This window comes from Vanellus vanellus (assembly GCF_965231255.1).
Source record: "Vanellus vanellus genome assembly, chromosome: 12".
NCBI lineage: Eukaryota > Metazoa > Chordata > Aves > Charadriiformes > Charadriidae > Vanellus > Vanellus vanellus.
In genome coordinates, this window is record NC_138917.1 from 23455466 (window position 1) to 23478509 (window position 23044).

The following is a 23044-nucleotide window of genomic DNA, read 5'->3' on the forward strand; positions in this document are numbered from 1 at the left end:
GGAGGAAGAACGGGAAAAAGTTTGGGAATGCAAAACCAGAGTCCTGGAGCCTTCAGATTCCCCTTGCGGCTCGGGGAGAGGATGTGCTTAGGGGTCACTTGTTGATGATTTTGACCAAAACCTCCCTGTTAATGAAATCCAGCCTCCGGGACAGGACGTGCTTGCTGCCCACAGCAACGCTTTTATACTAAGGGAGGGGGGGGAAATCTGAAAAATATTTTTAACACATGCCCAGTGTTTTCTGGCTGAGCAGAAGAGAGTTCTGCTGGGTGAAGGTGGCTCCCGAGCATTGCCTGTGGCTTAGTGCAGTTGAGCATTGCCCATGTCTGAGGTGGGGACCGCTGTGCTCACCCTCTCACCAGGGGTTTCTTCTGGAAGAAGCAGGATGAATTATATAGAGAAGACTCCCATTTCCCAATGTCGTGACAGTTAGATGCGTAGTGGATGGGACCAAGGTCCAAACCCCCTCAACCTTAGGGCCAAAATCTACTTAGGGGAAGCCTAAGCAGAGCACCCTTTGGCTGTCCTCTGCAGGGCATCATGAAGCATTGCGTTCATGGCTCTCTCACTCAACACCAGAATCTCAAGACCAGAAGGAGAGGTTGGTTTTGTGCAAACACTTTTTGGGTTCTTCTGGTGCTCCCCTCTTTGGAAGCGGGCACCTTGGCTGCCTGCTGCCAGCTCCACCGCCGGTGCTGGCAAGGAGGGATGCCCAGGGATGTGCTTGTCCCCTCCCATGGCCACCATGCTGGTGGCCAAACGCGCAGAGCTGCCCATCAACAGCACCTCCCTTCTCCTACCTGTTTTCTTCTTCCTGAGGTTCCTCCTGTATGGGGGGAAGGGGATGAGCATCTGCCACCAGCTCAGCCTCACGACCCCAGGCCATCATCTCACACGTGGCTTCGTTAATCCAGTCATCATTGATGTCTTCGAGGACGAGGTCGGTCTCCTCAGGTTCCCCAGGGACAATATGAACTGAAACGGGAATGGGGAAAGGGAGGCAATGAAGTGAGAGTAGCCTATTTTCGAGTGGCCAGGGGTAGGGCCGGGCAGATCCCACGTTTTAGCTGCTCAATGGAGAGGTGCTGCCCCATTCCAGGAATGAAGAACCTCTCAGCCTGCACAGACCCGGGCAGCCTCAGCCCCCCTGAGCTGTGCCGGATGGATGCCTTGGGCAACTTTGCCAGAGGAAAGAAGAAAATTCACTGTTTTGTGCCAAGCGCATCCAAAGCCCTACGAAAATTATAACCCTTTGCATACAGATGCCTGTTGCCTTCCCTGCGCACGTCGCGACCTCCACCAGCAGACGATTTGGCCCCTCTCCAGGCCACGTTTTGGCTGCCCTTGCAAACAGAAGCAGCAGCGGGAAGAGCGCAAAGCCTTTCCCCTTGCGAACCCTGAGTGGAACACCACGCTACCACAGCCCGCGGGCCCTGGTTTTGCAGGGCAAGACTCAACCCAGAGCCCACGTCGCAATGCCCTGAGCACCACACCGTGTCTGCCACGAACGCTGCCCCGGGCGTGCCGTAGGAAGTATCCCGCAGCCCTTGCAATTTCCCAGCATCGCTGGGGGAAAACCCGCGGCGGGTTCCTGGGGAGGTTGTCGGCCCAGCTGCAAAGCAAAGAGCGTGGGTCTGACCCAGCGCCGTCCCTCTCCGTGTCCCAGGGGGTACCCATCCCACCATGTCAGGCACGCACCGGAGAAACAGGAGGAGGAAGCGCATCCACATACTGTAAAACCAGTTTATTTTGAGGTCTGCCTGACAACAAAACTTACATGTCCGCAGTGAAGCTAATAGGAAACATGCAAATTCAACTACAGAAAGGGAGGAAACCCACCCACAGTCAGCTCTGTGCTGTATTTACCCTCCCCACGGTGCCCATGCTGCCTTTTGCCCGCTCCCTCTAGATCTTCATTAATTAAAACGTGGGACAGCAATCGACGAGTTGGTTTTTGAAACACACCACAACTTTTTGGATACATTATGTGAAAACGGGGCAAATACTGAAATTGTAGCCTGGTACCAGCGGGATGCGTTATGAACAGAGGGGATGGCGCTCAGTGCAGTTGCTTGGCTGCCTAGATCGTCTTAAAGAGATGCACTGAGATGGTGGGAGACCTTATCGTGGCCTTTCAGTGTATCAAGGGGGCTTATACAAAAGACGGAGAAAGACTTTTTACCAAAGCCTGCAGTGGCAGGACAAGGGGCAGCAGTTTTAAATTGAAAGAAGGTTGATTTCAACTGGAGATAAGAGAGAAATATTGCATTATGAGGGCGGTAAGACAATGGAAGAGGTTGCCCAGAGACGTTGGTGATATCTCATCACTGGAAGTGTTGAAGGCCAGGTTGGATAGGGCTTTGACCAACCCAATGTGGTGGAAGATGCCCCTGCCCACGGCAGGGGGGTTGGACTTGATCATCTTTGAAGGTCCCTCCCAACCCAAACCATTCTGCCATTCTAAGCTCTGTGCTAAAAACCTGAGGAATAGGGGCTCTCACCCCATCCAGCCCAGCGTGCCTGCACTGGCTGTGCCTGCCCGCACGCCTCTGGGCTGGGGTCCCCTCCCTGCCGGCACGCTCCTGCCACCGCGGCTAGTGCCGCATCCAAGGAGCTGTGAGCTTTGGGAGAGAGCAGCCGCAGCTGGGAGTATGGAGAGTTTGGGGTGAGTTCTCCCATAAGGAGAGCCCGGGCAACGGCTTTTAACCGTTAACGCCTACCTATTTGCCTAGAGATTAACCTCAGCCGCCTGCATTTGTTGCTGCAAACCACAGCCCTTTCCACTTGCTGGGAGAAAACACTCATTTAATGGAAGAAAAGCAATAAGAAGCTGACGAGAGCTTTATAACGTTACACCTTGGAGGCAGAAGTCAACTAAAAGATGCCTATGGGCTTCAGCCGGAGGTCTGAGGGGTGAGTATTTGGATGCTAGGGGGGAGGTGAGAGGGCCAGGGGTGCTGGGAGGCTGCAGCAAGAGGCTTTCTGCCTCCAAGGTGTCCTGAGTGATGCTTTTCTACCCTCCTATAAATTAGAGCTCCCGTCTCATAGACATCATCCTGAAAAACCAATAGCTCCAGTTCCCGGGGCCGAGAGGGAGGCAGGGTGGGACAGCCCTGGCACCAGGGACATGCAGCCAGCCTCGGGTCCCTGCCGCCCCCGCTGGGGAGGAGCTAGAGACCCTTTCCAGATTCCCCTTTGCTTTTCCTCCCCAGCTGCGCTTTCTCCTCAGGTTGGTCTCGTTTGGCTGTGGGAAGGGCCGGCCCGACACCGTCTTCGTTTTCCGTTTGTTTCAGAGGCGCTAAGCCCCTTTGCCCCCTGAAACAAAAGGAGAAGGAAAACATTAATGAGCGTGCTGGCACTTTGGTGCCGGGGCAGATCTCTCGCTCGACCCAATCACTCCCTTCCTCGGGCAGATTAAGGGACCTTGAGATGCCTCGAGGCACCAATGCGAGCTGTAACGCAGGCCAGCCGCGCACAAAGGCTGCGACTGCCCTGCGCCGTGCAGCAGCATCCCCCTGGCTTTGCCTCTTTCCAAGGTCCATGGCAGCACTCGGGTCTCCAGTCTGTACAAACACGCGGAGAAATGCCTTCCTGCAGGATTTCCCGCTCCGAGATCCCACCAAGCGGCTGCTGGCTCGGCAGGAGCAGTTTCCTGTCACGTCCCTGGAGGGATGCACAGCCTCTGCGTGCCGCAGCGGGTCCCCACTCCCATCGGCAGCTCCCACGGCCCGACCAACCGCTCCACCCCAGGGACGGCGCTTGCACGGGACTGTGTGACATCTCCCCTGCCCAGTTCCATCCACAGGGGCAGCCATGGCTCCTGATCAGGCTCCCTGTTTTGCTCAGCATCCCGCAATGTGGCCAGCATGGGGAGCCAAGCACGGCTACCCGCAGAGCTGGGCCCTTGCCCACCTCCGTGGGCAGGAAAGCAGCAGTGTGAACCCCCGCAATGTTTTCCTACGACCACGCAGACTCACATCTAACACATCTAATCCCAGGATCTTGTTTTCCCAAGGTACCTCCCCTGGACATCTCACACTTGGCAAACGCCCTCCAGCTCAGCAGCAAACGTGCCAATGGGGGTGATGAAAGCAGCAGGTTTGAATTCCCTCGTAATCCTTTGATCAAATCCCACCAGCTTGGCAAACATCCTCCGGCACAGCTCAAGGACAGACCTTGACATCAGCACGAACCTCAAAACCTGGCACCCGAGGATGTGGGACGCTACACTCGGAGAGACTCCCACGGCCTGAGCTTTACCAAGCCCGCGCCAAAACCCCAGCTCTGCTCCTGCTTCTCAAGCGGCAGCAGCCTCTCGTGGCTTCCCCAGGGGATTTCAGGGGCTCCCCAGCTGGCGCCCATGGCAGACCAGACGATAAAGGCCTCCAGCTCCCCCTCTTCCCAATAACCGCTTTCTGACCTCAGCGAGCTACCCAGCACGGTGAGATGGAGCAACCACTTACTTTCTTCCACGGGACTCGAGGTTGCTGCCGCCACTCCCTGCCAGAAGGAAGAGGGAATCATGAGGTGTTGCTCATTTTCAGTACACCTAAATTTTTACCCCAAATGCCCCCTTTTCAGTAAATGTGGCCTTTTCACCCTAAATACCCCTTGTGATCTCTAGGGGCGTGTCAGATGGCTTTGGCCGTGGGCACAAGCATCCCCGTGCATGGCGGTAAAGGGCAGGAGCACATCAGTGAGGTCGCCTGGGTGCAAGGGAAGGAAAGGAGAGCGTGTAAAGCTGCTTCTCCTTAGAGCTGGACCATGCCTGGGTGAGATGCCAGGGCCTGGACACCACCCGGTGCCGCACAGAAATGCAAGGAAACGGCAAAGAAAACACACACTTATGGGCTCTCTCGCCACTCAGAGGCCAAATCCTGGTTTTCATCAGCTTATGTGGGTCGTGGGGATTTGCTTTCTCGGAGCTGGGTGACAACACAAACCACGGCAGGTCCCGGCACTGATCTGGTGGCATCTGCATGGCAGGGGATGCCCTCCCTGGTGGGGTCATGGCATTCACGTGCCCTTTGCCTATCTGGCAGAGGGCATACCTGTGTGTCCTGCTTCTCCCTGGTCACCGGCTGCGGCATCACCTTCTCCAGCCCCTGAACGAACCAGGCAAACATCCTGGTGACCAGAAATCACTGTTAGACCTGGCTGCCAGAGCATCTGCTCCCACATCAGCCATTCCTCTGGCCACGGTACCCAGGTAGAAGTTGCCACCCTGGTTACCTGCTGCCATCCCCAGCCAGGGACCGAGGGATGAAGGTGGCCACGGGCTCCGGCTGCCCCTCAGCCACTGCCGGCTCCACTGCTCCCGGGATGCTCTGGGCAGCTGAAATGCTGCTTTTTGTCTTTGTCCTGGATTTAGTCCCTTTTGTGCCTGCTCAGGTTTATCCGGAAGGAGAAAGGGGATAGGCAATGCAGTAGTCAGCTCATAAATTGTTGGGAAAGGGAAGCAAGCGAAGAAGGGTCACCTCCCACAAGAGGGACAGGCTTGGGGCACCCCCCTGGCAGCTTCTCCCCCAAGGGACCCAGCCTGGGACGAGGACACAGGCGGTTTGGGGACAGACATGGTGTAGGGGCAGTGCCGTGATGCCAGGACTCGGCGTGCCCACCCCTCTCGGCAGTCGGTACCTGGGGGCCCAGGGAAGGGGGGCAGCCCCAGCGCTGGGGCTTGCCCACACCCAGGTTCTTGAAGGCAGAGTGGCCCCTCTGAAAGGACCACCCAGGGAAGGGGGACCGCTCACCTCCTGCCACAGCTTCACGCTTCAGCTCCTTTGGCTCTGGCTGCGGAGGGACAGAGGGATGGGTGGATGGACTGTGGCGCCACATCACCCCAGGCAGGCATGTCCCCCACCCCAAGGGGACCCACACGCAGCCCCACACACCCTCCACTGCGGTTTCAGCTCCATTTCATTGACAAGGACCATTAAACCCAGACCCCAGTGGCATTGGTGGCACCAGCAGGTCACAAATGGAGGGTCCCCCCGGGCGTGCGGGCAGGTCGGGGAGCACCAGGATGGCACTCCGAGGTCTCTCTTTCTCTCTGTTGCATTTCCCCTGAGGTTTTCCTCCCCAGGGTCCCAGCCGGGGTGCACAGGAGGACAGGGAGCCCGCTGCTACCTCTGCCCAGCATCCCCCCCCCCCCAAGTCTCCCCTGGCTGGGCAGTGCTCACCTCCGGCTTTTTCAGCACCTCCGGCTGCGGCACCATCCTCTCGAAGCCCTGCACCAGCCAGCCAAGCACTCGTGCTCCTGCCCTGTGGGGACAGCACGGTCAGGGAGCTCATCCTGCACCCCTCCTGCATCCCCCCGCCAGCCTCCCCAAGGACCCACCACTCCTCTGTCCTGGTATCCAAGGCAGCCTCGGACCCACAGCTGTCCAGATCATCCTCCTCGGGATCAAAAGGGGTTATCTCTGCAAGGAGAGCAGTGACATGGAGATGGGGAAGAGCTGGGACCTGCACCGCTGGGAGCTCCTGGTCCCCCCCATCAGCCAACTCAAGGGGCCAATAGGGCCAGCATCACTGACCGGAGAGGTAGGATGTGGGCTGCAGGAGTCCCAGAAAGACCCCCAGCTCTCCTTACCCAGAGCATCCTCTTCCTCGTCCCTGAGGATCTGGACCTCTGTCTGAAAAGGCAAACAGACCGTCACCCACCCGGCAGCCGAAGGGGCCTCATCCTGCCAGGCGGGAAGGAAAACCTGCCCTTTCCCCAGGGATGGATGAAGGCAGAAGCCCATAAGGGGCAGGTTTACTGCTCCCAGTTGTCACTGGGAGAGTGATAGGAAGGAACAGAAAAGAAGAAGAAAAGGCAAAAAGTACATGAACCCCAAATACAGCAGACTTGTTGCCCAAATCTGTCACCTACCTGATCAGGAACGTCTATGCTCGTCTCGAAGCTCTTCCCAAGCGCCTGCAGCGTTCCTGGGGCCGGGACTGGCTGGGGAATCACCTTCTCCAGCCCCTGGGAGAGCCAGGAGAGCACACTGCTCCCCACGCTGCCAGAGAAGAGGGTGAGTCAGGCTGGGACCCCCCCCATTCCAGTCATCCAGCCCCCAGCCAAAAGCAAAATCCCAAGCAAACCGTGTTGCACACTGGAGGGTGCAAGTGTGATACCTCTCAAACACAGAGCCTGGGTCCTCGGGGATGGCAAATCCAACCTTCTTTTCCATTTCTTCAGTGGTAGCAGGGAAAAATAAAATAAAAAAAAAAAAGCAAGTTCCCATCACTGCTCCGGCAGTCCCTGGCGTGCCGGGCAGGAGGGGGACCAGCTGGTAAAGGAACACTGATCTGCTGCCTAAACCAGTGCATCCCCCCACCGTGGGGACTTACCCTCGGTGCGCGCGCGGTCAGCAGCATCCCCAGGGCCACCGGCCTTTCCCATCGGTGCCTTCAGGGTAAAAGGTAGAAGGTGTCAGAGAGGGAGGCGCATGGGACAGTGTCCCCAGTTTAAAGGGGGCTGCAAACCCCAGGGAATCCCCATCCCTGCTGCCTCCCAGCAGCTCGGAGAGGGGATGCCTCCTGACCTCCATCCCTCCTGGGGATGCCTTGGAGCGCCCCCGAGTGCGGCAGTGCCAGGGCTGGATGCAGAGGCACCGGGCATCTCTCCACCGAGCTCACATGGTACCCCCCAAACTGGCTCCCCACTCACCTTAGCTGGCTCCGGGTCCCGCACTGGGGCCGGGGGGGTCTCCTCTGCCAGATGGGGCACCGGGGGCTGGGGAACCACCCGTTCGATCCAGCCCAGCATCCCTCCACCTGCGGGTAGCGAGGAGGGGTCTCCAGCCGGCCAGAGGCCAGCAGCAGCAGTGCACGTTCTCCAGGGAATATCAGGCGTACCAGCCGCTCACGCTGTCCCCAGGGCAGCCCGAAAAGGTCCTTGGCGTCCTTCCGTTTCCACGTCCTGCTCGGGAAACGCAGCACTGCAGCGCAGCCAGACCAAAATCCGCTCAAAATTTGACCCATCGCTGTTACCGTGAGCAAACTACGCCCTCTATTTTAAGCTCGCAGCCTCAGTTAAACTTGCTTTTCTAAATGTTTAGGGGGGGTTTTGCACAACCCTCCATGGATAAGGTTGCACAAAGAGAAGCCATAGCAGATAGATGACAGAAACTGTGATGCTCTGCTCAGGGTCCTCTATGCTCCCCCTCGTTTTTCCTTTAAGGGCTGAAAACCAGCAGTACTTTGCACAGAATTTGTTTATGACCAAGTTCACGTCCCAACATGTATCAACTCATTCTGCCCCTAGGAAACAACCGCTCCATCACCTTTCAGCCACGGCACAGGGCCATGGTGGCCGCTGGGGCAGGCACCTGCCTGGGGCCCTGGTGAGGGCAGCAAAGGCAGCCAGCGCTGACTTGCCGTGGCTGCCGAGATGCTGATGGAGTAGGTAAAAATAAGATGTTGCAGAGCAGGGATTCAGCTGTTCAAGCTCTGTTTGCTCGGTCTTTTCGGGTCCCCCCACCCCTTCTCAGTGTGACTCCAGGCTGGGATGCAGCGCCAGCGAGCTGAGCGATGCTGCGCGTTCCCATGCTTGGGTACAGGAGGAGGGCTGGGGGCTCTCGACCAGCTCAAACTGGGGATGTCTTCTGCTGCTGCCCCTCCAAAGATCCCTGCTCTGCCCAAAACACCCCTCCAAAGACACCCCACTCTGCTCAAGGAGGGCCTCAGGAGCATCTCGACGGCCCCCACGCTGCTGCTTGCAGGAGACGCCTGTGAAGCGCAAGAGAAAGCAGGTCCCTGAGCTCCATCCAGCCCAGCCAGGAGACTGCACGGGAGTTTAGATCCTGAGTTAACACATGGCCCCAGCCCCATATAGCAGCAGGTTATAGGCTGGAAGCTGCTCAGCACCGGGCTTTTGCCCAAAACCTGGCACCTTAAATCTCACCCAGCCGAGGTTCCCGGGTGGGGTGATGCGCGTCCTCAGCTCTTTGCTTGCTCCCCACCTTGTGCAAGCCCAGGAGCCGGATTTGGATGTGGCTGAAGCATCGCCCCATGCGGCACCTCCAGCCCCTGGCACACCACGGACAGGCTCAGGTCTCCTGGAGACCCTCACGTCCCCAAAGCGGGACAGGGTGGCTGTAAAACACCTCCCAGGGGGCCCGATGACCAGAAACCAGTTAAAAAATGGCCTTTTACCTCCCGCTGGGTGTAAGGGATTAAGGTGCTGTGAATGGCCCAGGAACAGCAAGGAAAACCCGGGCACGGTGACATTTCCACCCATGCTTCGAGACCTTCAGAGGTCCCAAAGAAGCCCAGGACCAACGTACACCGCTGAGCCCAAACAAGCCCAGAGAAAGCCCCCCGGGGCTGGAGTGAGCCCCCCGCGACAGCCTCGGTCTCCTCCGCCCTCGACATAAGCTTGCGCAGCTGTAAAAGCCTGCAGCTTAAGCCTGTCCTTGGCCCGGGGAAGGAAAGTGGAGGGTTGGGGCCGTTCCTCCGGCACATCTGAACAAGAGAGGGGCAGAAACATTTTGTGGGTCCCCAAAAAACCTACTTGCTGGAGGAAAGAGGAGTTAAGCAGCCAGGGTTTGCCTGCGATGGCACCCATGGCAATCCCCCCATGTTACAGGCGTCAGCCGGTGCCACCACCTGTTGTGGCAGCTCCGCGGGGCTCGCGCCAGCGGTGGAAGGGCCCCGGTCTCTGAGAGCAAGAGGCGGGGTGCAGACATGTCACCCCCATTCAGAGCACGGAGCCCCGTGGCCTTTCCCTCCCCTCCAGCATCAGATCAAACCCCTCCACAGCACCCAGCTCCATCACCCTTGCAGCATCACTCCCCCGGGGACCTGCTCCGTCGCTCCCCTGCTACGGACCTGTGCCCCCACCGCGGCTCATCCTCCAGCTCTGTTTCGGAGCATCAAACCCCTCCACCATGTGTGGAGGTGGCCCTAGAGAAACCCCAGTCATGTCCCCTCGCCTCCATCGCTGCCACTTACCCCCCCACACGCTCACCGCTGCCTCCCCGGGAAGCCACCCCCGGGATGCGCGGGCTCCCTCAGCCACCGCAGCTCACCACTGACTCCCCAAACTCACCCCAATCCGCTCAGGGCTCTGCGAGGATTAGCCCAGCGCTGCCTGCAAATGGGATTACCAGCACCCAGCTGTCCTGAACGCCCTGGCTCCCAGCAGCCAGCCCGGTTTTGCTGCGGGATAGCGCAATGAAAAACCTCAAATCAAGCAGGTTGCAGCATCCTCAAAATCCCTGGAGGCACCAAAGCAACCCCAGGCGACCACCGGCCGGGCACGAGCCCAGCAGCGCTGCGGGGAAGGCTGTTGTCTCGCCCAGGCGGGGCACAGGGATGCGCAGACGAGCAGCAATGGGGCTGCTGAGACCCTGTGGGGTGATGCAAGGGGGGACGTGCCGAGGGTGCTGTGCCTGAGGATGCTCCACCCGTGGCTCTGCCCCGACCCCGGAGGATCTGGGGCAGGAGGCAGCAAATCTGTGCCGGGCTGAGCTAAGCCTCCCCTTGCTGAGCCTGCCAATTGCTGCTTGATCCGTTTACCTCCGGCCCTGCGTGACTGCCAGCCTTTCCCACCACCCCTAATCTCAGCTGTGGTCACACCCCGGAATCCTGGTACCGGCACGGCTTCGCTGCATGACATCCAGCCCCAGCATCTGTCTTTGGTCAGAGCTCCCTGGAGCAGTGCTGGAGACCCCTGGCCTCATTCCTCCTTCCCCAGCCCCGCGGGTGTCCCCAGCCTGGCGAGCAACAGGTACCCATCCTGCCTGGCCCCAGCCCAGCACCTCCACAGCTTTGGTTCGCAGCCAGGGAAACTGAGGCACAGAGCCGCTGTCTCCCAAATCCACCCTGTTCCCCACCCGCTGGGCCCGGGGAAGCTGACCCAAAGGCATCCTTGTATTTCTGAGATACTGTTCACTCTGAAGCAGAGTGATGACTGCATAGAACTCAGCATTAGACACTGATTTTAATGGCAGAAACATGAATCAAAGGTGCTTGCCATACTCTCCCAGGCCTCATGGCTACCAAAGCCATTACCCAGCCTCAGCTCTCCTCACTTTGCTCCCCATGACTCCAGCCGGCAGAGCTGTCCCTGCCCCAGCACGACTCAGCAGCAAACCCTCCATGGTGGCCAAGAGAGGAGCTCAGGGCTCATATCCCAAGCCAGGCAGCCCTGGCCAGTGGTGCCAAGAGACGAGCAAGGCAAGCTGCGCCCCCGAAGGTGCCAAAGCCCCGTACACGTGTGCCATCACACGGAGCGGACAAGCCACTGCTGCTTCTCCTCTGGTCCAGCCTGCCCTGGGAAGCAGGATGAGCCTGCAGGTGGGATGCTGCCTCCTTCACCAGGCTGCAGGGGCTGGGGGTGCTGAGTACCGGGGCAGGAGATGCTCCAGCACCCAACAAAAAAAACATCAGTTTAATCTGTTGGCAACTTCAGCTGCCCCAAATGCGCGCCTCCACGCCGGGGGGGACAAACTGGGTGGGATGGATGCTGACCCCTGCACCAGGGCTGGGGGTGGCAGGGGAAGCCTCGGGTCTGAAAGCAGGGCACGAAGGTGCCTCCGTAATGCCATGAAAACCCCGGATCCCCAGGAAGAAACATCCCTGCGAAGGGAGCAAGCTGTGGTGGGCCCAACAGCCTCATGCGCAGGCTCCTGAGGAACAGCAGTGGCTCCTGGACAGGCGTGGTGTTAAAGGGACTTGCCAACCCCGCAGCAGTATCAGCAGTGGAAGCAGCACAGGCCCAAATCCTGCACCCATCCCGGGGCGCAGCCTGGCCCAGATCCCACCTCGCAGGAGGCTGCCCAAGTCCCACCTGAGAAGACAACGGTGCCTGAAAGAGCAAAGCAACACAGGGACAGTTTCAGGTGGACTTTTGGAGGCTCAGGCTGGTGAAATCCTGCAGCAAGAGGTTCAAAAAAAAGCAGCATCTGCTGATGGCTAAACCTGCATCTCCTCCGAGGACACTTTGTCTTCCAGCCAGACCTGCCTACAAAGGTCTTCGACTTATTTCTGCAAGCAAATGCCCAGGGGGAACCCCAAGGAGGAAGGGGAAGGTTCTGCTCCTCACCTGGGCGATGCTGCCAGCACACCTGGCACATTCGCTGGAGAACCACTTTCCATCCACTTCTGATGGCTTTTCATTTGCATCCCTAGCTTTCACATTCGTGGGGTAAGGCAGGAGGGACTGGTGATGATACCTGCATGGAAAATAGCTATCGAGTAGGTAAGGTCTTCTGGAAAAGCAATCAGGGGCTCTTAATAAGGTGCTGAGAAGATTCTGCTCCCACCAGCCGCTCCTGGTCCTCCCCCAGTCAGAGCCTGGGGCTCCAGCGCACACAAAAATTACGTAGCTTTGCTGTGATTTAAGGAAAATCAAAGACAAGAAAGTAAAAGCCCGTGCAACTGGTGGTGCAGATGCAGTCTGCTTGCCTGCCCTGAGGATACAGAGTATTTCCTCAAACCACAAAGTTCAAACACGGGCACAGCTTAGGACTATCGGCTGCGGTTTAACTTTTTATCTTCCCATGGAAATCATCCAGCCAGGAATAAGAATTTAGGGCAGCTGGGAAAGGTATCACCCTTCTGCCACCAGGCACGATCCTGCTTGGTGGCACTAAAGCCCTGCCGGGGCTCAGCACAGCTGCCGGGGGGGAGCGGTGACCTGGCATCAGCATCAGCAAAGGGGAAGGGGGACCTGCCCCTTCCCCAAGACGTGGCCATCCCTCCTCCTCCTTGCGAGCACCTCTCTGCTGTCATTCAAGGATCTCTGACTGGACTAGCCAGCCAAGGACGGATGCTGAGACATCTCCCCACCACAGGATCCTGGGTGTGCACTGTCCCCACTCTTACTTCAGCTTCTCATTTTTGCATCCCATCCCCTTCCCAAACCTTCAGCCAGAAGTGTTTTCTCAGTGGTCCGGAGACAAACACACATCTCACCTGGCCTGGGTGCGGGATGGAGCAAGTCAGGTCGTCTGCAGGTAGCAGGCTCTTCCCTTCCCATCACAGGATAGAGGGGATGCCCAAAAAAAAAAAAAACCAAACCAAAACAAAACCCTCTGGGAAAGCTGAAACAGTCGAGCATGGGGCTGGGCTCATCGGAGCACAACATGCATAACCTTCTGCCTCCCTCCTGGCAGCAAGCTGTGCTCCGGGGAGGGAGCGGACCCCTCTAGCAAGGGGGAAAAACCACACTGCAGACTCTGCTTGCATTTGTCTTTCGGCCCCTGGAAGCCTGCCCGTACCCCTACGTCTCGACTTTTGGTTACCAGGCAGATGAACCATCATTCCTTCATCAAAAAAAGTTCAGGGAAAAGAAAGAAAACATGAGAAAAAAAAATAATCAAGCAGAGCCAGACAGAGCACAAAGACAGACAGAGGAGGCGGTGCATGGTGCACGGCCTCTGCTGCAGAAATCTTACGCACCCACAGGAAGGTATAAATAACTATAAATTTATTAGTAAAGCAAAACCATTTGACACTCACACAGAAGAGCGGGATGTGTTAATACAATATATATACACACATACATGGAGTATCATCTTAGAAACACACGGAGAGCAGTGTTAAAGGCACTGCAAGCCACACAAACCTCATCATCCTTGGCCACAATTCCCCGCGGCCCTGGGAACTCTGCCAGAGGCAGGAGCACACGTTAGGAGGAGCCCGAGAACCTCACCGGCCATGAAATCCCTTGGACCGACAGCTCGGAGGCATTCAGAGACAAGCCCATGGTTCCGCTCCCTCCCTGCTGAGCATCCCAGGCACGCTGTGAGAGCGGCATCTTCACATCCAGAAAGTGGCGGAGGCGGCTGCCGGGAGATGCTGCAGAGGCAGACTGGCAGCTGGGGACAAGCCGGGCTCACCAGGGCCTGGGGGAGAGCCTTTGTCCCCAAACCTTGCTGGCCTGCCGTTATTGCATCTCAGCATTACGCCGGCGTGCGCGGAAACCTTCCTGCATGTGAACTCACCACCCAACAGAGGAAGAGTCAAACTCTGAAGAACAACAAGGGTTGGTTGGTTTTTTTTTTGCTTATTATTACTAGCCAGGCTCTGGCTGCAGCCTGGACTTGATAAATACCCAAGGGAAGGGGAGAAAGCACTCTCCTCCCTCCAAACAGTGCAAGGCCAGGCTTGAGCACCCGGAGATAGTCCCAAACCACTGTCAGAGGACGCTTTCCCCCTCGCTGCCCACTCCAGCACGTGGGCCCCAAGACCAGAGCATGCATGTCTTCCCACCCAGCTCACAGGGGTGGCACATGCTCCCTGGAGAGCTGGCAGGGCCACCGGGCATACACACGGTCCCAGGGGTATCCAAGCCACTGCTGGCTCGGCTCAGCCGCCTGCCCGATGCACGGAGCCACTCCACAGGCATTCCCAGGGAGCTGAGCGGTCCGACCCCACCCCAGCACCATGAGTTCTCCCAGGAACGTCTGCCAGCCCTTCAGTGATTTAACCCTCAGCCTTGGAGATGTGGCAAAGGGACCCACCAAGGAGACGGCAGCTCTCACCCCAGTGCCTGTTTCCTACAGCTCTGCTCCGGCTCCTGCTCCTGGCTCAGACTCCCTTGCCAGAGCCAGCTGCACCACGGGCACAACCCGGCTGGGCCAAGCTGCCAGGCCACGTGCCCAGCGAGATGGGTGGCCTCATGGAGGGAAGGACCAGAGATACCCGCTAGATTCCAGCAAGATTCAGGTGCCAAACAGCTGACCTCACCATCAGGGGTTTGGTACCACCTGGATCCAGCCTGGGAGAGGAACTTGGGGGGGGGGGGGGGGGGGGGGGCAGGGAGGAGAGGGGGAAGAGACTCCTCAATCAAAATGGAAAAAGGGATGAAAACCAAACCACTGCTTACAAATAAAGAATTGAACAAAGGGCAAAGAAGCCTAAGAGGTCTTATAAAAGTATAAGCAAAAGAGCCATGGAGGGGAAGGGGTTGAGACGCAGCTAAAGGCATCCTGTAGGTAGGGGAAGGGGAAGAGAAGACAGGAAAAAATCCCAGGTTAACAGACTACCTTCTTCCTGAACCCAGAAAGCCAGAAGAACAGCAGCCCTAGAGAGCAAGATTGATCCCCCAGACAACATCCACACCACCTCCGGCCAGCCCAACCCTCCCCACCACTCCCCAGCAGCATCCGACGCTCAAGCTGCCCACTGAAGAGAAGAGCCCCTCGGGAAATCATCAGGGAAATCATCCCCTACTCCAGCCCTACAGCTCATCCTCAGGTGGTCTGGCAACCAGGTCATGAGAACACACGTGAGCACTTGCCACAGGCGCTGACGCAACACCAGATCCAGCACGGTGACCTTCTTGGGTGCTGCAGGGAGGGCGGTGAGTGAAGGGAGAGGCCAAACAGAGGCAACATGAAGAAGCCCGAAAGTCTCTTGAAATGAATGTCAGAAGGGAAGTGCAGCACAGGGACAGAGTAGAAACATGTTTTACTCCCAAGAGGCTTTGGCCACAACTGCTCTTTGGTTTGCAAACCCCAGCAGTCAGCAGAGAGCCCTTTGCAGTGTAATGGCCAGGGGACATCCATCGGCCCCCCAGGCCAGTCCCTGCCTCCCCATCCAGCACCATGCTCCTGACACTCATGGGCCTCCTGCTATTTCCATCACCTCACGGCACAAAACGTGACCCACAGGCACAGCAACGGAGATGGACCTGCTCCCCCAGGTATGCAACACAGCTGCTTCCAACTAGACAATCTCCCTGGAAAAACATACCTGAAGCTCTCAGTGGCCACTCAGCCACCCGTTCTGCACGGATCCTGCCCCTGCAGCACCGAGGTCTGGCAGCAGAAGCCACCACAGGCTTCTACTGGATTTGGCTTGCCGCAGGGCAGCAAACAAGATGAAGAGACCGAGTCACCACGGGCCCCGCAGCCAGTCCTACTTAACGATGCTCTAATGACATCAAGACACTTTCGAAACTGGAGTCACCTACTCACAGGCACTGGCTGATGACCTGGACCTGCACTTGTCCCCACCGAGCCCCCCACAGCATCCCTCTCCCCCCAGCATGTGCCCCCAAGCACACAGCCCTGACGATGCTTTCTCTGCCCAAGGCGCTGCTTGGCTGTTGCCATGTCCTAAGCGGAGCCGGAGCTCCTTGCTGGGACACCGAGGATTTTCCCAGCTGCTCAGCACAGGGGAAACGCTCCCCAGCAGCCCCTGTGCCCAGCTGGTACCAAGGGGACAGGATTTGGCAGCTCTGTGGCTGAGGCCCACCGCCATCCTCCTCTGCCCCAAGCACCCCGGGCCCCTGGGGAGGGAAGAGAGCAAGGTATAGCCCTCCAGGGCCCACACTAATGATTTCTCCAAACCCCTACTTTAGCCAGCAGCTGCCCCAGAAAGGAATACAGCCACAAAAGCCCCGCTCGAGGCTCCAGCAGCCCCCATTTCATGCCCTCCTCTTATGAAAGATGAGCCTCTCTGCAAGCTCCCAGCTTGGGGCACTGATCCTGGCTGCCAGTGCTGAGCTCAAGTGGTCAGGGCGACTGCTGAAGTCCTGGCCTGTGGGACCTACAGCAGCTGCCCCGGGATGCTTGGGGCAAGACCAGAGCTAACCACGGTCCACAGCATGAACAGAGTGAGGGTTCAGTGGGGTGCTGCGCTCCCTGGCTGGCCCCAGTCCCATGCTCGCAGCCTCTGTCACCACCAAATCCTCTGTAAAGACAGGATCAGCCTTCCTTGGTTTTACTCCTCAATTTTACTCCTACAGTAAAGCATACACTGAACGTACTACATATTAAACAGCAAAAACCACCTACCTAGAACCAAAGAGCTCTTCAAAAATCCAAGTTATCACACCTTTTTTTTAAAGGATCCAATATGACATCAAGTTAAACTATACAGTATTTTTTAATGAATATTAACAAACTGCTTTAAAAAAAAAAAAAAAGAAAAAAAGGGAAAAAGAAACACAGACAGAAAACTCAGTAGGAAGTTCCACATCCTTGAGGCAGCATGAAGTAAGATAATTATCGGTCCCTCTTCCTCGGGCAGCAGAGAGCAAGGTCTGCTTTCACCTCCTTAAAGCTGCACATGAAGAAGACTCAGCCCCAGGGTCAGACCTGTCACTGACTGTCCCAGCCCCCAAAACACACCCCATTCCCCCTCAGAGTGCTGGAAATGAAAAACAAAAGCCTTTCTCCACCTTTCAGATGGAGCAAAGCAGGCGCAGCCCAACTCTCTGCAAGGTTAATCTCTCTATCCTTGCCACGGACAAAAATGTATTAAACTCATCCCGATCACCTGTGCAGCATACGGGCAACTTCCTGGCTGCTCTTCACGAATTACAGCTCGTCACAACAACACTCTACCTCATACGAGGGCCAGCCAAGATCACAGAAGAGCTGAGGCCAACAGGGACCTCTGGAGATCATCTTGTCCAACCCCCTGCTTGAGCAGGGTCAGCTACAGCAGGTTGTCCAGGACCGCATCCTGTCAGAGCTTGAATACCTCCACAGATGGATGTTTAACTTCTAAACATCTCCAAAGACAGAGAAGGGAAGGCCGGTGGGCAACCTAGTAAGCACGCCTTCAACCTACAAGGCATTTAACTGGCCTGTAATGGGTCTCTCGGTCACGAGAAACCTGCAAAATCCTGCAGAGGAAAACACCTGAGGCTGCATTGACCTTGCTAGGGGAAATTAATTTTTAAGTGATGTTTACAAGAACTGTGCAAAACCTGAAAAATACAGAAGAGGTAAAGAAAGGGTAAAGGGGTAAAACAAGACTACTGCAAGAGGGGGGAAAAAAATACACTCCTCCTTTACCTGCTGCTAACCTTCCCCTCCCCGTGGAGCTGAGCCCTCAGGCTTGCTCTGGTTTCCCCCAGCAAATCAGACACCAAGCCCCTGGCACAGGGGCAGGTTACCGTCAGCAATGGTAATGTCTCCAAAGTTGTAGGTTATTAGTAGTGTTTGCCTCACCCTTTAGTGTTGGAACTGCTGGGACGGCCCTTTGCCCGATGCCCCTGGAGATACGCTAATGGCCCAAGGGGTGCAAAGAAGGAAGGGCCTTGGAGATGCGTCTTGGCAGGAGAGCTAGGTCCCTCGGGAAGCAGCTCTTAAACGCTAAGCTCTCGGCCAGGAGCAGGGGCATGGAGGCTCTCCTCGCCACACTCTCTGGTAGCGGCACAGTGTGTGCTCCTCTTCCCCATGCTGCTGGCAGGGAGCGGGGGTGGGCAGGCTCGCTCAGAACCCTTGCAGAGTGTGAGGGCCAGCAACTGCAAAAGCAGCAATGCCAAAGTGCTTTTTGGAGCTGTGCGGCCCCATGGCTTTTCCCTTTCTACACTCCAGAAAGAGGGAGAGCAGGGGAGGTCGGGGCAGTCAATCAACGCTAACGAGCTGAAATGGTCCTCTCAACTGAGCTTGGACCAAGAAAGTTGGGAGATGCCAGCGGTGGAAACCTGCTACTTCCTCGCTGAGCAGCGCACCCCAGGAGAAGGGAGGGCTGGCTCTGCCTTGCTGCCCAGCCCTCTCCAGAAGGAGAGTTGCCCAGCCTTCCCTTCTGACCCCGCCAGGCAGGGCAGGGGAAAGAGGCCGTGCGCCAAGGGCTGGTGCCCGCAGCGGGTAGCTGAGCTCCCAGCAGTGGAACTGCAGGTACAGCGTGAACTACAGTCCCAGGGATGCCAGGCAGCTACAGGCATCGTTTCCTCTCCCCACCGCCCTCCTTCCCTCTCCACCCCCTTCAAGCTTTTCCTGTCGTCCATTGCCCATGCGATACCGGTGGTGTATCAACCAGAGGCCAGAGGAAAGTTTACCTGCCTGCCCACCGTACCTCCTCTTTCCCCCAAACTCCCTGGAGGCCATCTACAACCCAGGAGAGGGAAGGGGAGGCCGAGGCTCAGGAGCGTCACATGCAAGCTCAAAGCCGCCATGAGGCAGGAGGCTCACGGCAAGCAGGCAGCCACCTGGTAGGCGCCCTCGGCCGTGTGCTGGACGCTGTGCTCCTGCAGCAGGCCCAGGTCCAGGAACCGTTCCCCGCACCACATGCACTTGTACTGCTGCTCCCGGGCATGCACGCTGTGGTGCTTGTTGAGGTGCTCACGCTGCTTGAAGGCCTTCTCGCAGGAGGGGCACTTGTAGGGCTTCTCGCCCGTGTGCACGCGCCGGTGGCGCTGCAGGTCCGAGGCGTACTTGAACCGCTTTTCACAGTCGGGGCACTTGAGGGGCTTCTCGCGGGCTGGGTCGCAGCGGTGCTGCACGAACTCGGAGGAGGAAAAGAAACGTCTCTCGCAGAGCGTGCACTTGAGCGGCTTCTCGGCACAGTGGGCCAGCTGGTGCTTCTGCAGAGCCGAGGCCCGCTTATAGGACTTGTTGCACACCGCGCACTTGAAGGGCCGCTCCGCGTTCTGCACACACTTGTGCCGCAGCAGCTCTGAGGACTGGTTGAAGCCTTTCTGGCACACGTTGCACTTGAAGAGGTTTTCTATGCCGTGCACATGCTGGTGGTACACCAAGTGCGAAGGCTGCACGAAGCCCTTCTCGCACAGGTTGCACTTGAAGGGTTCCTCAGCCTTGTGCGTGCGGCGATGGCGCATGAGCGCATACTGCTGCTTGAAACTCATCTGGCAGAGGTCACACTTAAAGGGCCGCTCCTCGCTGTGCGTGCGCTCGTGCTGCCGCAGGTCCGAGGGGCGCTTGAAGGCCTTCTGGCACTCGCCGCAGCGGAAGGGCCGCTCCCCGCTGGGCGTGCAGGGGTGCTGCAGCAGCTCCGAGGACTCCTTGAAGTGTAGCTCGCAGATGTTGCACTTGAAGAGGTGCTCCCCCGAGTGCGCGTACATGTGGCGCACCAGGTGGGAGCGGTGCTTGAAGGTCTTCTCGCACACCGTGCACTTGTAGGGCCGCTCTGAGCTGTGCGTCCGTTTGTGGTGCACCAGGTGGGACGACTGGCTGAAGCTCTTGTCGCACAGCGTGCACTTGTACGGCTTCTCACCTGTGTGGATGCGCTCGTGTCGGGACAGCTCCGAGAGGTGCTTGAAGGTTTTCTGACAGATGGAGCAGCTGTAGGGCTTCTCCGAGGGGTCAAGAGGCTGCGCGTGCTCTGCCTCAGGAGGCTTGTAGGTCTTCTCACAGATAGAGCACTTCATGGCGTTGCCGTTGTGGACATTGTGATGCTGCGCCAGCGAGGTCAGGAGGGAGAAACCCATCTTGCAGACGCCACACACAAAGGGCTTCTGCTCCACCTGGATACACTGGTGTTCGAGGAGGTCGGTGGCCTGGTGGAAGATCTTCAGGCACTGGGTACACTGGAAAGAGCGGTCATGGCCCGGCAAGCACTGGTGCTCATGGGGGTTGGAGAGGTGAGTGAGGTCGTGGCCACACACACCGCATTTGTGGGACGGCTCTCCAGCCTGGATGGGGGCGTGCTGGTGGTGCTGCAGGCCGGGGTCCGGCTGGAGCAGGATGCCGTAGACGGCACAGCCCAAGGGATTGTCAGCAGTGCTGGGCGGGATGGAGTGCTCTGGCAGGGCGGCTGCCCCAGCGTGGTGCTGCTGCGGCGGCGGCTGCTGTGGTTGCTGCTGTTGCTGCTGCCAGCTTTCTGACATGCTTGGGAAAAAAAAATGGGATTTTAGCAGTGACAGCTTCAGCTTCTCGGTTGAAAGGGTTCAAGTAAAAACAAAAATCAAAAGTATCCAAGATCCTGATTCCGCCTAGCTGATCCCCTTAAGTCGAGGACAAAAAATCCAGCCCACAGCCAGGATCTTGGGAAGCAAAGGGGTGACTGAGATGCCACAGCTTCCTCCTTAGATCAGCACAAGTTCTTTGTGGACTGATTTGGTTTGGCTTTTTTCTTTTTTGGACAAAAGAAGAGGAGGCAGAAGCAAGTGCCTTGAAGACAAGAGGAGACCCTTCTCTGTGCTGGTGGCGATGCGCTCACATTTGGGAAGGGCGAGGGAAGCAGCCCAGGGAGCAGCTCTCTCTGCAAGGAAGAAGACAGCTCATGTCAGGTCTTGGAGGAAAAGACGGGCAACTCTCTAGTCAACCTTCCCCCACGGCTCACTTTGAAAACTCTCGTGCCTCCCTACAAAGCTACCAGGAAGCCAGAGTGGGGGAGCTAACCAGAACCGGAGCCCTCACCCCTTGCTGCTGTGCAAAGGTCCAGGACTAGGCATGCTCAGCCTGGAAAGGGTCAGGCTCTGCCTGGCCGCAGCCAGGCAGGCGTTTGAGCGGCATGCTCTCACCAGAGGCAGCACAACTGCCCAGGCCCCAGTCAGCTCAGCCCAGTACGCCGGACCACCCAGCCCCGCTGGGGGCACTGGCTGAGAACATCGGTCTCTCTGCACAGGCTGAGGCACACCAAGTGCTGTGCAATCAAGAAGTTACTGGGTTAGATTTTACAGATATCAAGGCAAATCCCAACCTGATCCCACCCCAGCTGAAGCACCCCTGTGAAGCAGTTCCGCTCCTCCTGCAGCTCGGGTATCGGGCATGTTACCCGAGGGATGTACATAAGAGATTTCCCCCCTCTCCGGGCAGCACGTGTAGACTAGGAAGAGCCAGAGAGCTCAGGGGAAGGTTTGCCCCCAATGTTATCAGCCAAAACACAGAACACGTAGGTACCGTTCACAGCACTCTCCATGAGGATAAAAGAAGTGGTAAAGCTCGGCTGAACCTCCTTCCAAACCATGGAATAAAAGTACCCTGGAGCCGAACGACCTACACCAGAGGTGCTGCCTGGCCTTACAGGGGTTTTGCTCACTGAAAAGTTCTGGTCTTTCTGGAGACGTCCAGTAAAACCTGATATCAACTCAGAGAAGAGTAAAACCCGCCAGTGAGCAGCAGATAGCAGCAGTGCCGACACACCTCAAGAGAGGAAGAAGGGCACAGGCCTTGGCGAGCAGCAGCAGCAGCTAGCCACTCCTGGGCCACGAGTCCCTAACCCCGCAAGAGCACAGGCGTCTCTGCGTCAAACCGCCTGCCCTTGCTCAAGGCAAGGGAAACCTTGGTCTTCCAGGAAGGCATTTGTTGTATTTAAAACTAAGCAATAAAGGAGCATCGGACAAAGCTGCTGCCCAGCATCCCCACCTTGCGCCCCCACCTCCCCCAGCGCCCAGCTGAGACCGCGTCGTGTCCCAAAGCTCGGGCAGCGCTGGACAGCCCTTCTGCCTACGGGGACACTGCATTACTTTGTCTGCCGGCACAACTGTGTGGCATAAAACGCCCAAAGGCCCCATGGCCGCCCTCCCAGCATGCGGGATCTCCTCTTTCTCCTACGTAGCTCACCTAGGCTGTCAACACGAAGGGAGGACTCGCAGTTACGTTATTCAGCAGCCGAGCTTGAGGGGATACAGAACTTCAGCACAGCCCAGCCGCCCACCGCCCCCGCAGGCAACCCCAGCAGCAGCGACCCAATGGCAATGGCAACCCAGACCATCCAGCCTAACGGGGAAGGGAAGGCTTGGGAAATGCAAGAGATACCAACCTTGGCTTACCGAGGGCTCTGCACGGGTACCCGAGCCGGTGCCAGCTCCGAGCCTAACTCATCCCTCCGTGGGAGGTGGGAAGCGACAACCATTCACGGAGAGAAGCCGGGAAAGCAGAGGTACTTTCAAACTGGAGAAGCGGCCGGCGGCACGGCCCGCTCGGGCATGGCCAGCTCCCGCTCCCGCCTGTCCGGGCCTCCCGCAGCCGGGCCCAGGCGGCCTCAGGCAGCGGCACGGCGGGGCCGCGGGGCTCGGGGGCGGCCAGGGAGCTCGGAGACCAGCCGCCGCCGCCGCAACCCGCGGCGAGGCCCGTCCCGCCGCTCTCCTCTCCCCATGGGACGGCTCCTCCGGCCCCGCCGGCCTGCGGACAAACGCGGCGGCGGCGCCCGGAGGCCTTCACCGCCGCCGCCGCCGCCGGGAGGCCCCGCGGTGGGGTGTGTGGGGTGTGGGGGAAGGGGGTGCCTGCCCGCCCCGGCGAGGCCCACACAAAGGGCGGCGGCGGCGGCGGTCGGGCCCCTCACCTGCGGCGGGAGGCCCCTGTCAGCCCGCCTGCTCGCCGCCGGCGGTGGGGCCGCGGCCTGCACGCTCCGCCCGAGCCCCGCGCTGGCGTGGCGGCGGCAGCCGGGAGGAAGGGGAAGGGAAGAA

The 23044-nt window shown here is 58.1% G+C and overlaps 1 protein-coding gene across 1 annotated transcript in view; it reads right to left on the reverse strand.

Annotated features, from left to right (window-relative positions):
* Positions 1 to 13128, reverse strand: part of CNGB1 (cyclic nucleotide gated channel subunit beta 1) — a 34427-nt gene extending 21299 nt beyond the window's left edge. The window contains exons 1-14 of the mRNA XM_082489656.1: positions 12907 to 13128; positions 12035 to 12164; positions 7655 to 7906; positions 7336 to 7393; positions 7120 to 7177; positions 6872 to 7001; positions 6590 to 6632; positions 6338 to 6419; positions 6180 to 6261; positions 5751 to 5790; positions 5233 to 5383; positions 5052 to 5127; positions 4464 to 4500; positions 801 to 975 (exon numbers count right to left, since the gene is read on the reverse strand). Coding sequence (XP_082345782.1) covers positions 801 to 975; positions 4464 to 4500; positions 5052 to 5127; positions 5233 to 5383; positions 5751 to 5790; positions 6180 to 6261; positions 6338 to 6419; positions 6590 to 6632; positions 6872 to 7001; positions 7120 to 7177; positions 7336 to 7393; positions 7655 to 7753 — 1031 coding nt within the window. The 5' untranslated portion in view covers positions 7754 to 7906; positions 12035 to 12164; positions 12907 to 13128. The remainder of the gene's footprint in view (positions 1 to 800; positions 976 to 4463; positions 4501 to 5051; positions 5128 to 5232; positions 5384 to 5750; positions 5791 to 6179; positions 6262 to 6337; positions 6420 to 6589; positions 6633 to 6871; positions 7002 to 7119; positions 7178 to 7335; positions 7394 to 7654; positions 7907 to 12034; positions 12165 to 12906) is intronic.
* Positions 13129 to 23044: the final 9916 nt, after the last annotated feature.